The following is a 13,540-nucleotide window of genomic DNA, read 5'->3' on the forward strand; positions in this document are numbered from 1 at the left end:
GGTAGCATTATAACGACAAGTAAGCTAATTGCTTGCTTTCTAACGTCGTTTTCAATGATCAGCATAATTGCTGGCAGCCAGGGGGAGAGGTGGGACGTCTTGCAGTTCCATTAATGGCATTATCCATAGTAGCATCGACCACCAGAAAACAGGATTCCTTGTTTCGTAGATAACATTTTTGAAAACGCAGAAACATATAGACACGAATTTTATCGTATTCTCTTTTCCGTATTTGATTTATAAACAACTTTTTTTGTTAGATCAAAAGTCTGAGATTTCCTGTAGCAGTGATCGAGTTTGGGGACATTGAACTGATATTTCAGATAGTGACAATATTCGGGGGCTGTATGCCCTCAACGTTGATTTCGAATAAGACATTTCATTTGCAGACGACAGACCTTTTGATGATGAAACGTGCGATCGGCGAATAATGTTCCATTTATGGCCATGGTGGAAGGTCTACGATTTATCTCAAGCAATCGAAGCAAATGAAAGGAGCATCGAAACAAAGTTTCACTTTGGTATGTCTCCATGTTTTCTTTTATAATTGGCCACGTTTTATTTAAATGATGTGAATGATCTAACATTTACGATGCACTCCGTCAAACGGTTTATTGAGTCAAAGCATCCACCTGCACCTGTAGCTTCATTGGGCCGTGCACGCTCTCTCTACCGTACTCCGCTACGCTACGCATTAGCATGGAATCTCTAGCTTTGCTGGAGTGCTCCGCTACCAGTAGATATATCGCGGCGCCTGCACCCCTGTGGGGTGTGCAAAGTATATACGGTAACATACACCATGTACATGATGGACAAGTTGTACGTACAAGGTTTTTTGTTGATTCATGTTCTAGATAGTTTAAGAGGTAAATTCAGCTTGGTTGCCATCTTGTCAAACTTGGGCAACTTTTTTACATATGCCTTATTTGCATAATCATCAAATCAAGATATGTGCAATGTTGCTTATCGTAATACTTTTCAAAGGTTTTCTATGAAAAAGAATTCATTTATGACAATTGCATTACTTAAAAATAAGAACCGGTGTCCTTAATTGTCATAGAAAACCCTTGAAAAATATTACCCATGTTTATAGGGTTCCCGGATTAAGATGAGCAACATATTAGGCCATGTAATAAAATATACATGTTTAGCGTCCCTGCCCACTTCCTTTTTGGGGGCCGCCTCCTATTTTTTTTCCTTCTTTTTTTTTTCTTCTTTTTTTTAAAATATTATGTTGAATAATTTTTTTGAAATTTTTTTTTAAAGAAAAAAAACATGAAAAACATTGCTAAAATGGATCTATTTCTGATTTAAAAATCAGAAAATTGAAAAATAGCCCGACTGACAGGGAAAATGTACCGAGCGGCCATTTTGAAAGAAAAAAAAAGGGCCTCCTCCTCCTTCCTATTTTTCCAAAAAACAGGACGCTTAACATGTTTTTTTTTTAATTTGGCCTTACATGTTGCACATATCATAATGATTATGCAAATTAGGCTTATAAAAGTTGCCCAAGGTTGGCAAGATGGCAACCAAGCTGAATCTACCTCTTAACCCATCTAGAACACGAATAGACAAAAAAACCTTGTACTTAACAATTCTAAATAATTCTCATTTGAGTCTAGACTCGATACTTAATAGATCCACTCAGGCGCATACGCAGGGGTGGGGGGGGGGGGGGGAGGGGAGGGGTTTGGGCTTAAACCAAGACCCCTTGAGTTTTTTTTATGTGTATGTTTTTGGGGAAACCCCCCCCCCCCTCTTTTGAGTTTTATGCCAATGGCTGACCTAAAAAAAGGTGACCTTACCCCATTTTCCTAGTTATTTATGACTGAATAGATTTGTTTCATGGAGGGGTTGTTTAAAAACACATTTGCAGTAATAATATTTAGGGTGAGTGCATGATTGAACATTCTCTTGAGGGAAATTATAGATTTTAAATTGTTTTAGTATGTAGCTAGGGCAAATGGGAGGGAAGCTTGCACAGAGTTGCCAATATGTGTTGGATCAATTGCACTTTCAAAAATTCATAATTTTTTTTCATTTTTAATTGAATTTTGCTCAAGCTTTTAATGGCCTGCTTTTTCATTCTCCTGCTTCTATTAAAACCAACTTAATTTCAGGGTGGACATCCCCTTAAGGTCATCGTTTGACAATGTCAATCTGAGATGCATGGCCCTACGTGTTATCAGTGTCTGTGATATATTGTGTAATATATTGAAGCCCGAAAAAATTGCGCTTAAAAATGATCATGAAGTGCCTCAAAAAAGTAAAAATCTGTGAGTGACCGGTTTTACCATACTCATTTTGCTGAATATAGACTGTAGTATTATAAAAACTGTTAGGAAAACAAAGAAATATAAATATCTTGATAATCCGACAGGCGATCGGCTTGTAAAAGTCATGGGATTCCTGACTGAACTAAGGTTTATAATTATGATTGCGGATACGATTGATATGGTAAATAGAGGTAGATTTTGTTTCAGAATCTGAGGCAATGTTACCGAGTCACTTTAAGCACTACCACAAGAGGAGCGCTTCCTACTCAGTTGGGTATAAAGTTGTTTTGGGTCATGAAAATTAATTGAGGCAATGTTACCGAGTCACTTTAAGCACTACCACAAGAGGAGCGCTTCCTACTCAGTTGGGTATAAAGTTGTTTTGGGTCATGAAAATTAATTGAAAAGTACACTGGACATTTTGGTAGGGGTTTAGAATGCATTTATGGCCCACTCCTTGTGGTTACCAGCTATAGGCGCATTTATACTGTCAAATACCTCATTTTGAAAAGTTGCGATGTTTCGCGCACCCGTTTACACTTGTGTGGAAACATCACCGACTGAAAAGCTCAGTGATGTTTTGGCGTGTTTTAGTTGGTAATGCGCATGCGCGGCACTCCGATGCAAAAACTTTCCTCTTTCTGTCTTTCCTTATGTTATTCTTTGTTTTTCCTTCTAGCACCTTCTCTTATGTTATTCTTTAACACTTCCTTCTATCACTTTCTCTTTCTGTGTTTCCTTATGTTATTCTTTATTTATTCCTTCTATCACCTTCTCTTATGTTATTCTTTTTTTTTATCATTCTATCACTTTCTCTTTCTGTGTTTCCTTATGTTATTCTTTGTTTCTTCCTTCTGTATCACCTTCTCTTATATTATTCTTTGTTTTTTTATCATTCTATCACTTCCTCTTTCTGTGTTTCCTTATGTTATTTGTTGTTTCTTCCTTCTATCACCTTCTCTTATGTTATTCTTTGTTTACATCGTTCTATCCTTTTTTTCAAGGACGACAGCTAGCTCCGCGCTTAAAGTCATGTGACCTAACATCGCGATATTACAACTGCGAGTGTTCATACTTCCCAAACACGCCAAAAGATCACACTTCGTTTTGGAATGTTTCGGGCTTGGCATGTCTACCGGTAAAGCATAGTTGCCCTTGGTAACATCGCGATCAGGCTCCGGTTTGGCATTTTTTTGGCGTGTTTGGAAGACAGTGTAAATGCCCCTAATGTTGATTTTTTGTTACATGCCATTGTTAGAAAAACAGTGATTTTAAATTTCTCAGTGTGTTGCCAATGCAATAATTAAAAAAAATATTTTCCTATACAAAAATCGTATTATCAAAATGAAAAGTGATCATGTGACAAAAAGGGATAACAAATTTGCAGAAATGTTTGCAATTATTATTAATGCATTTTTTCAGTGCTCTGAATGAAAAGTTACTGAGGCAAACCTGGGGAATGTTTCATGAAGGCTTTGAGTGCGGTTAAGCTTAAATTTTGAAGGCAGAATGAGCGATTTGTAACGCTCATCGTAAACGCTCATCGTAATCGCAGTTCCATGGTGTACTGTTTATGCTCACTTCTCTGGCTCCTTCAGGCAATTCTCCCTGGGTGGCCTTAATTGGCCTTGCAGCTGGATTCGCAACCTTGAAATGCGCATGCTTTGTAGACCATGGTCCATGCGTAGACCCACTAGAGGTCAGTGCGTTGACCCCATTTAAACGCGTTTACAAATTGTAAACACATCTTTTTGTGAGTTTATGTTCGGCGATCGTGATCGCCGTTTTTCGGTGATTCTACAAAAGTGAGAAAGGACGCAACCGTGTTTTAAACTAAACGCATAACAGATGCCTGATTCTGGCCAGAAAAAGTTAAGCATAAACACACCCTAAGATGCATTTAAATTTATGGATGCTGAAGTATTTCATTCACTCAAGGGGAGTGTTTTACAAAAACTAAGATCGACTTTAAGATGGACATAAATATGGCAGGGCATTCATGCCACTGGTTGCTCTCACCATTGGTCTCTCGATTATGATCTTTAGATAATATTTTTTCCTTCAATAATGGACTATCATAAAAGCTGAATTCTGTAGATGTGTGACCCTAATTTGTACGTCCCTCAGGAGACCATTGCCAGTAAACGGAGAGAGCAAAGAGGTGGCATGAACAGCCTGCCATAGTTAAGTCCAATTTAAAGTCGATCTTAGTCTTTGTAAAACACTCCCCTTGAGTGAATGAAATACTTCAGCATCCATAAATTTAAATACATATACTTGATAAACGACTTCACATACTGGTAGTTGATATGCCTGGATCCAGTTCTGTTGATAGATTGGTGAGGAGCCAGGTATACTCACGTTATCAAGAACAAGGGGATACCCATGTCGTGCTGAGAAACTACATTATCATGCAAAGTATATCATGCTTTACCACTCTCATACACTTTGATGAGAAATCTTGTAGATTAATGGGAAAGAATACAATGAACCTTTTAGAGTCAATAAAGTTATTTCTCAGGGTAAAGGTTTTCCTTCATGGATACCAAGTAATTACTAGAGTACTGTTAATAAAAAGGGCCCTCGCCCCTCGGGAAGAAGAGCATTGATGCTGATGATGCTTCCCTAGGTAAACAAAATTATTATCATGAACGCTTATATTTTTGTTGCCTTGTTTTCATTTTTAAACACCAGGATATTTGGTGTCAAAATACCAAGTCTGCATTCAAATGTATGCTTGTTACAGTTGATTGAGTTTTTTCCAATACAGCTTGAAGAGATAGATTGACTTTTACAGTTAAAGTGAAATCCAACCTTGTTAGCAGACTAATCTAATAGGAAGCAGAAGAATCAGAGAAGAACACTGGTGAAAGTTTGAATGAAATCAGACAAAAAATTAGAAAGTTATCAACTTTGTAATCACTGTATGTATGGGAATTTAAATTTTCTGAATCGATATTGTAACTGTGATGTAGTGCCCAGCAACTATTCCTTTTGTTCCAACTTACAAACTAACTAAAATAAAATTTCTTCTTTAAAATGTATGACTTTGGAGTGTCTTGTTTTTTTTGAGAGCGCCTATGATAACATGTTATTATTGTTATGCCTCCGCTACAAAGTAGCCGGAGGCATTATGTTTTTGGGTTGTCCGTCCGTCCATACGTCCGTCCGTACGTCCGTACGTCTGTCCGTACGTCCCGTTCTCGTGATCGCGTTATCTCAAGAACCGATTGGTTGATTCCCACCAAACTTGGGTCATGTATGTATCTCACAGAGCCAATGAACTGATTAGATTTTGGGGTCACGAGATCCAAGGTCAAAGGTCACGGGGCTCATTATTTATGCGAAAATGGCTCGTGATCGCGTTATCTCAAGAACCGATTTATGGATTCCTGCCAAACTTGAGTCATGTATGTATAACACAGAGCCAATGAACTGATCAGATTTTGGGGTCACGAGATCCAAGGTCAAAGGTCACAGGGCTCATTATGTATGCGAAAATGGCTCGTGATCGCGTTATCTCAAGAACTGATTGATGGATTCCTGCCAAACTTAAGTCATGGATGTATCTTGCAGAGCCAATGAACTGATTAGATTTTGGGGTCACAAGGTTGAAGGTCAAAGGTCACAGGGCTCATTATGTATGCAAAATAGCTTGTGATCGCATTATCTCAAGAACCGATTGATGGATTCCTGCCAAACTCAGGTCATGTATGTATCTTGCAGAGCCAATGAAATGATTCGATTTTGGGGTCACCAGGTCAAAGGTCACAGGGGTCTTTATGTATCCAACAATAGCTTGTGATCGCATTATCATGAGATCAAATAGACAGATTACTATCAAACTCAAGTCATGTATGTATCTTGCAGAGCCAATGAACTGATTATATTTTGGGGTCACCAGGTCGAAGGTCAAAGGTCACATGGCTCATTATGTATGCCAAAAATAGCTTGTGCATGCATTATCATTAAAACCCACAGATGGATTACAATCAAACTTGAATTTAAAAATTGTTTCTGTTTTGGTTTGTAAAATTGCTCTATGGCGGAGGCATCATTTTTGACTGCGCGCAGTCAAAGTTCCATCTAGTTATCCATATTATATTATGAATAGTACCCCAAGGGAAATGGCGATGTAAGAGAAAAGAAATAATAATTTGTGTGCACAAGAAACGGGATTGTTGTCTGTGAATAAGTCACAATCTACTGACATGCTTTCCAATTTGAGATTCGCTGAGCTTCAGTGGTCTCATATTTCAAACACTCATAAACTCTTTTATTATCGGTCAGTTTTATTGTAATACTTATCTTTTTAAAAAAAATGATTTTCCTGCTTTGAATCCATAAAAATGAACATATTACAAAGTTTGGATTGCTCTTGTTTTAAGAGTAATATTTTCTTTCAATTTATATCTTTCAGCTATCCACTGCACAAATACCCGGACGTGTTCAGAATCTTGTCATCAACAATATTCAGCAATGGGGGTTCACAGCGGCCTGGAATCCACCAGCTACTGGCAACACCCCAGAATTTTACAATGTGACCATAACAAATACGAACACCAATGATGTGTATGAGAGATCCTTACTCCCCAATGAAGATAGGTCATATGAGATTGATCATCTCTACGATGATACCACTTACACGTTCAGCGTTGTGGCTGTCAACTCTGATGACCAAGGGGGATCACCAGTTGAAAATACTGGCATCAATATTCCACGTAAGTTACCATTTTCGGAACAGCAATCAAATCGACATTGTGATCATAATAGGCTGATCACACATAACAATTACCTAGTGCGATTTGGATTGCAATGCAAAGATCTTTTTTTTTTGGCGACCGTTCACACATGTCAATTTAGTGCGAATTGCAATTGGATCGCGATTCAAAGATAGATGCTTTTTGGCGACAAGACACAGAGAATTCTCGCTCGGCGGCAAGAACGTCCAAACTGCCCATGCATGAATCTCAACGATGTTGTTTGCTTGGAATCCTGGGAGTAAATCAATCAATTTTTGATTCTCAATACCATTCACATACACATAGCGCCCGGCAAACTATCGCAAATTTCCTGAAAAATCAGAAGACTTACTGGGAATGGGATCGCGATGCAAAAATAGATTTTTAAATCTCACTTTTTTCTGTAGGTGTGAACGCCCCTAGTGTAAGATTATGATTTACTCATTAGTAATTCTTTAATTTACATTTAGCTTTGCATACTCTGTCGTCATAGGGGCAGCCGTGACCTATATTCCTTCCCCTTCATCTCTATTCTTAAAGGCACACTGTCCTACTTGTAGCTACTTGCTCCCTCTATATAGAAAACTTCCCAAATCGATGCCTGTTGGTCCCCCATGATCCTCTTTTTCTTATGTTAAATGAGAGCTGAGTTAATTAGATAGCCACCTGTCACAGTGACCTCGATGGCTCACTGGGTGGTCTAATCCCTTCTTGCTGAAGTAGTAAAGCCTCCCTGTAATACTTCCTTTGTTCTGCCCTTATGCATTCTTACCCATTCAACCTTGCCTGCCAAGGCAACCTCACTCTCTGTTATGACAATCCAACCTTTAACTCACTCAACACCTGACACTCTCTTTCCCTCCATTGGTTACTTTAAATTCCTTCTTGCGAACTTATGATTGGTCACTACTACTTTTATATTGTTAACATGTCAGCCATATCTTGGCAGCCATCTTGGAAGATGTATTCAAATTTAAAAAGTCAGTGCACCTCAACTCTAGAAACATGTTGGTGTGTCTTAAATTTAATATAGGTGAAATTACAATAGATGTGATTATGTATTTTTTACCACGGCAGAATAGGTAGACCACAGGAATTACCCTTTTTTAACTTTTTAGAGTGTTTAATATACAATGATGAAATTACAATATTTTTGTTTTTGTTTGTCATCCTAGCTTGTCAACTGTGCCTGAGCAGTGCAAATGTAGGATCAAGCTTTTTCCAACTGATGTTCCCTGCTACGGGTGTGAACACTATTCTCTCTGGAAGAACAGTGGACGCGTCCACGCAACTTAATGGACCCCAGCGTGCAATGGGCCCAAGTTTAACATCCATATTTTATCTTGGGCTTCAAGGGGGTTTGCTGTATGAACTGCAAATGACTGACTCCAATACACAAGCAATTGTTTACTCATCTCGGTATAGAACAGGTTGGTGTAGTCTTTAACTTATACAGTGCTATTTGTGTTAGGACACGGTCTGTATTCAACTAAAAATTGCACCTGATGCGAGGTCGAAACTCAGCAAAAGTTGAGTTTAAACACCTTTTAAAAAAACTTTATGTCAATGGAAAGCTGAATGAATGTAGAATAAAAACATAAAGGAATTTCCCTATCACATGTAGTATTGCACAAAAGCAAATTGAAACCTCATTTTCAGCACCCCTCCAAATTACAATCAACAGGGGTAAAATTTACTGCAGTTTCGGTGACAATATCACATGTGGACCCGATCTTGACTATATAGCTTAGGCAGGTAGCCATGCTTAAAGGGATAGTTGAGTTTTGTTGCAGATTGCGCTACACAAAATAATTTTTTTTGTGAGATAATGAAAAATTTAGTGTCAAATTTGAAGGAACATACAATTTAAATGACAAAATCATCTTTGTTTGATCAAAAAAGGTTCAGAGACGGCTGAAATATCCATAAATGTAACAATTTCTAATATTTATGGTGCCCCACAAAATTAATTGATAATTTGATAATTTGATAATCAGCTGTTGAAAAAACGAGATGTCGCCTTATGTTTCATTCAAGCCAATGCCAATGTTGGCATTTTGATGGGTTTTTGGTGTTGGTTATAATACTAAAAATCAGCCGGCCCGCGTATTGTTATTATTAATTAATTAATTAATCAATGGTCACTGTATCTTTTATGCCTACGTTACGAATTAGCCGGAGGCATTATGTTTTTTGAGTTGTCCGTCTGTCCGTCTGTCTCGTTCTTGTGATATTATCTCAAGAACCGATTGATGGATTCCTGCCAAACTCTGGTCATGTATGTATTTTTCAGAGCCAATGAATTGATTAGATTTGGGGGTCATGAGGTCAAAGGTCAAAGGTCAAATGTCACAGGGATGCATAAATATCTGGTGATCACATCATTAGAACTGATGGACAGAGTGCCATCAAACGCAGGACATGTATGTATCTTGCTGAGCCAGTGAACTGATTAGATTTGGGGGTCATGAGGTCAAAAGTCAAAGGTCCTGGGGCTTATTATATATGCAAAAATGACTTGTGATGGCATTATTATTATTAGAACCGATAGGCAAATTACCATCAAACTCAAGACATGTATGTATCTTGCAAAGTCAATGAACTGATTAGATTTTAGAGTCATGAGGTCAAAGATTAAAGGGTCATATATGTATATGACAAAAAGCTTGTAATCACGATATTCTTAGAACCTCTGGATTACTATTAAACTTTAATTTGAAAAATAGCTTCTGTTTTGGTTTGTGAAATCGCTCTTTGACGGAGGCATCATTTTCGACTGCGTGCAGTCGAAGTTCCATCTAGTTTGAAAGTGGAGCTGAATTGGTATGATGGTATTGGCTAAGTTTCACACATTTTGGGGTCTAAAATTACCTTCATAGCAATTTTAGGTCCTAAAAGAGCACTAGAAATATCATAAATAAGAATAAATGCCAAAACCATGCACTCTAAAGGCAGTTGCGGTCTGAAACAAGAACTCAGCTATCCTCAGTGGAGACAAGTCATTTCCATTGGGGCTTCAATGGAGGAAGTTAGACCAAAGTCAATTTTTTTTCTCATGAGTGTAGCTAGCCTTGTGTCAGGTTAAAATGAGTTGAACTCTTTTTATGCCTCCGTTACGAAGTAGCCGGGGGCATTATGTTTTCGGGTTGTACGTCAGTACGTCTGTATTTCCGTACGTCCCGTTCTTATCGCGTTATCTGAAGAACCGATTGATGGATTCCTGCCAAACTTTGGTCATGTATGTATCTTGCAGACTGACTAGATTTGGGGTCATGAGGTCAAAGGTCAAAGGTCACAGGGCTCATTATGTATGCAAAAACAGCTCGTGATCGCGTTATCTGAAGAACCGATTGATGGATTCCTGCCAAACTTTAGTCATGTATGTATCTTGCAGAGCCGATGAACTGATAAAATTTTGGGGTCACGAGGTCAAAGTTCAAAGGCCACGGCTCATTATGTATGCAAAAACAGCTCGTGATTGCATTATCTGAAGAACCGATTGATGGATTCCAGCCAAACTTTAATCATGTATGTATCTTGCAGAGCCAATGAACTGATTAGATTTTGGGGTCATGAGGTCAAGGTCAAAGGTCATGTGGCTCATTATGCATGCAAAAATAGCTTGTGATCGTATTATCATTAGAACAGATTGATGGATTCCTGCCAGACTTAGATTATTTATGTATCTTGCAGAGCCAATGAACTGAGTAAATTCTTGGTTCATAAGGTCAAAGGTCAAAGGTCATGGGCTCATTATGTATGCAAAAATAGCTTGTGAACGCATTCTCATTAGAACTGACAGATGGATTACTATTTAACTCAGGACATCTTGCAGAGCCAATGAACTGAGTAGATTTTAGGGCCATGAGGTCAAAGATCAAAGGGTCATATATGTATATGAAAAATTGCTTGTAATCACGATATTCTGAGAACCTGTTAATGGATTACAATTTAACTTGAATCTGACAAATTTCTTCTGTTTTGGTTTGTAAAATTGCTCTATGACGGAGGCATCATTTTCGACTGCGCGCAGTCGAAGTTCCATCTAGTTTATTTTTATGATTCTTCTTCTTCTTTTCATTTTAATTATTATAATCAGGTGGGCTGTGTAACGTACAGACCACCTTATAATTTTGTTAGAATTGCCTTTATTATTTATTTATTAGGTGGTCTGTCAATGACAGATCACCTATTGTTTTCGTCAGAATTTTCTTTCTTTATTATTATTATTATTTATTTTTATTTCCTACACTTTTTTGTGCCGAGGATAACTCAAGTACGGTTTCATCAATTTCATTCAATTTTGGCACATTAATAGGTCATTGCCATGAAACGTGACAGTAACATTTTCAAGGTCATCAGGTCATCGTGACGTCATCCAGGCGCCATTTTGTGAAATCCCATTATCCATCAAATCTTTATGATGCATAAGCAAAGGTCATTCATATTCATATCACATATACTTCAGGTCAAGGGGCAACAAGTCATGTCATCAAAGGTCACATAAAGGTCATGACGCGCACGTACGCGCGCGTCAAAATTTTAAAATGCTCAAAATCACTTAACTATTAAACGAGAGTACGAATCAGGTCATTTTAAGCATTTCAAAATTTTCCGTCCGTACGTGTCCCCGCTCGCGTTGCGCGCGCGGACAACGCGCGGAAAATGTCAAATTCAATTTTTTTACATGATTTCGATTCCTCTTACCGTAAATGACAATTTACATTAATTTCAGTCACTCTTGACCTTTCATAAGGCTGTGAGCGCGCGTCAAAGTTCAAAATCCGCGCGTGCTGCTATGGGCAATATAATGCAAATTTGATAAAAAAACATGCCATTTTAAAAATCAAAATAGCTCTTCAGATAGTCCATTGATCCCATTTTTTATATCGTGGTTGGAAAAAGCATGAGTTGGAGATATGATTTCATGTCATCATAATGGCCTCCGAACTCAAAATATCAATTTGCATATTATGACGTCAGCAGAATTTTGGAAAATTGATTGTATCTCTGCAAATGTTGATCAATTTTCTTTCAAATTTTGATATGTTTTAGCTGAGACAATTCTCTACAAATGCAGTTACCACGATATTTCATTTTGACAAAGGCATCATGGCGTATTTTTGCGATTAAAGGAGGCATGTCAATTTTTCACATTTTGCGTGTATTCTCTATGGGACATGACTTTTTCTCAAAACTGGATTCTACATTCTCGCCTTTCGCGAGCAATATCTCCGTAGTCTTAGCTTCGTTTTCGCTGAGCTTTGAGTATGTTGTAGCTGAGACAATAAGCTATCACAAGTGTGCCCTTTATTTTTCGATCAGATGCCGGGATCATGCTCATATTTCACTTACAAAGTGGGATTTGAAAATTCCATTTTTCGTTTACGTGTAATCTCTATGGGAAATGTTTTGGTATATCGGTAACGCACTTCACTTCCGACCTCGAGGTCCCTGGTTCGAGTCCGGGCGTCTCCAACAATTTTTTTTTTTTACTTTTTTTTTGTTGACACTTCACTTTACCATCTCCTTTGAATATTAAAACACGTACAATCGCAAATAATGTAATAAACAACCATATTTACTTTATTATTACCCTATTATCCCTTGATCCATTACTTTTTGCGTGTAATCCTTATGGGAGATGACTTTTTCTCAAATCTGGATTCTACATTGTTGTCTTTTGCGAGCAATATCGCCGTTATTTCGGCTTGGTTTTTGTTGATTTTTGAGTATGTTGTAGCTGAGACTATACGCTATCTAAATGTTCTCTAATTTTGTTCAGTCTGATGTCATCGTGGTCTGTTGATGATAATCATCAACATCATCATGATCATGATCATGATCATCATCGTCATCACCATTACTATCAAGATCATCATCATGATGATCATCATGATGATCATCATTGTTTACATGTCTATATAACTTCTCCCTTTCCCAATATAGTAAATATTATAATCTATCATAAGACTTGAAGACAGACCACCTAATTCGTCTCCATGACGAATTAAATTTCTAGTTTATTTATTCTTTATTTTTCTTATTTCTAACCACTTTTTTGTGGACAAGATAACTTGAAAATGGCTGGATCAAATGCCTTGAAATTCGGCACACATATGTATAGGCATATGTACAAAGCACAGAAATTTTTTCAAATTTGACCTTGACTGATGACGTCATCTAGGCACCATTTTGTAAAATTTTACGAAAATAAACTCATGATCATATCTTCATAACCAAAAGGTATTTCTCATTCATATTTATCATGATCAAGGTCAATATCCGAAATTTTTGAAATGCTCAAAATCGTTTCAAAATCATTTTGCATACGTTTTAGGCCATTCTAAGCATTTTATAAAAAAAAAATCGCGGACACGCACATGCGTGCGCGTTTTCGTGCGTAAAACTATCGCACAAAATATAATTTTTTTTTTTCATAATATTCCACATATTTTTACAAACAAATTGATAGCATGTTTATCTCTTTATGACTATTAATGACGGAATGATCGACCGTTA

General features: G+C 37.5%; 1 protein-coding gene across 1 annotated transcript in view; it reads left to right on the top strand.

The window, feature by feature from the left end:
• The first annotated feature begins 394 nt into the window (after window positions 1-394).
• Window positions 395-13,540, top strand: part of LOC105438539 (fibronectin-like) — a 30,444-nt gene continuing 17,298 nt past the window's right edge. Inside the window, exons 1-3 of the mRNA XM_030990396.1 lie at window positions 395-521; window positions 6,697-6,997; window positions 8,194-8,448. Of these exons, the coding sequence (XP_030846256.1) occupies window positions 489-521; window positions 6,697-6,997; window positions 8,194-8,448 (589 nt within the window). The 5' untranslated portion in view covers window positions 395-488. The remainder of the gene's footprint in view (window positions 522-6,696; window positions 6,998-8,193; window positions 8,449-13,540) is intronic.

This window comes from Strongylocentrotus purpuratus, unplaced genomic scaffold (assembly GCF_000002235.5).
Source record: "Strongylocentrotus purpuratus isolate Spur 01 unplaced genomic scaffold, Spur_5.0 spur5_contig_844, whole genome shotgun sequence".
NCBI lineage: Eukaryota > Metazoa > Echinodermata > Echinoidea > Camarodonta > Strongylocentrotidae > Strongylocentrotus > Strongylocentrotus purpuratus.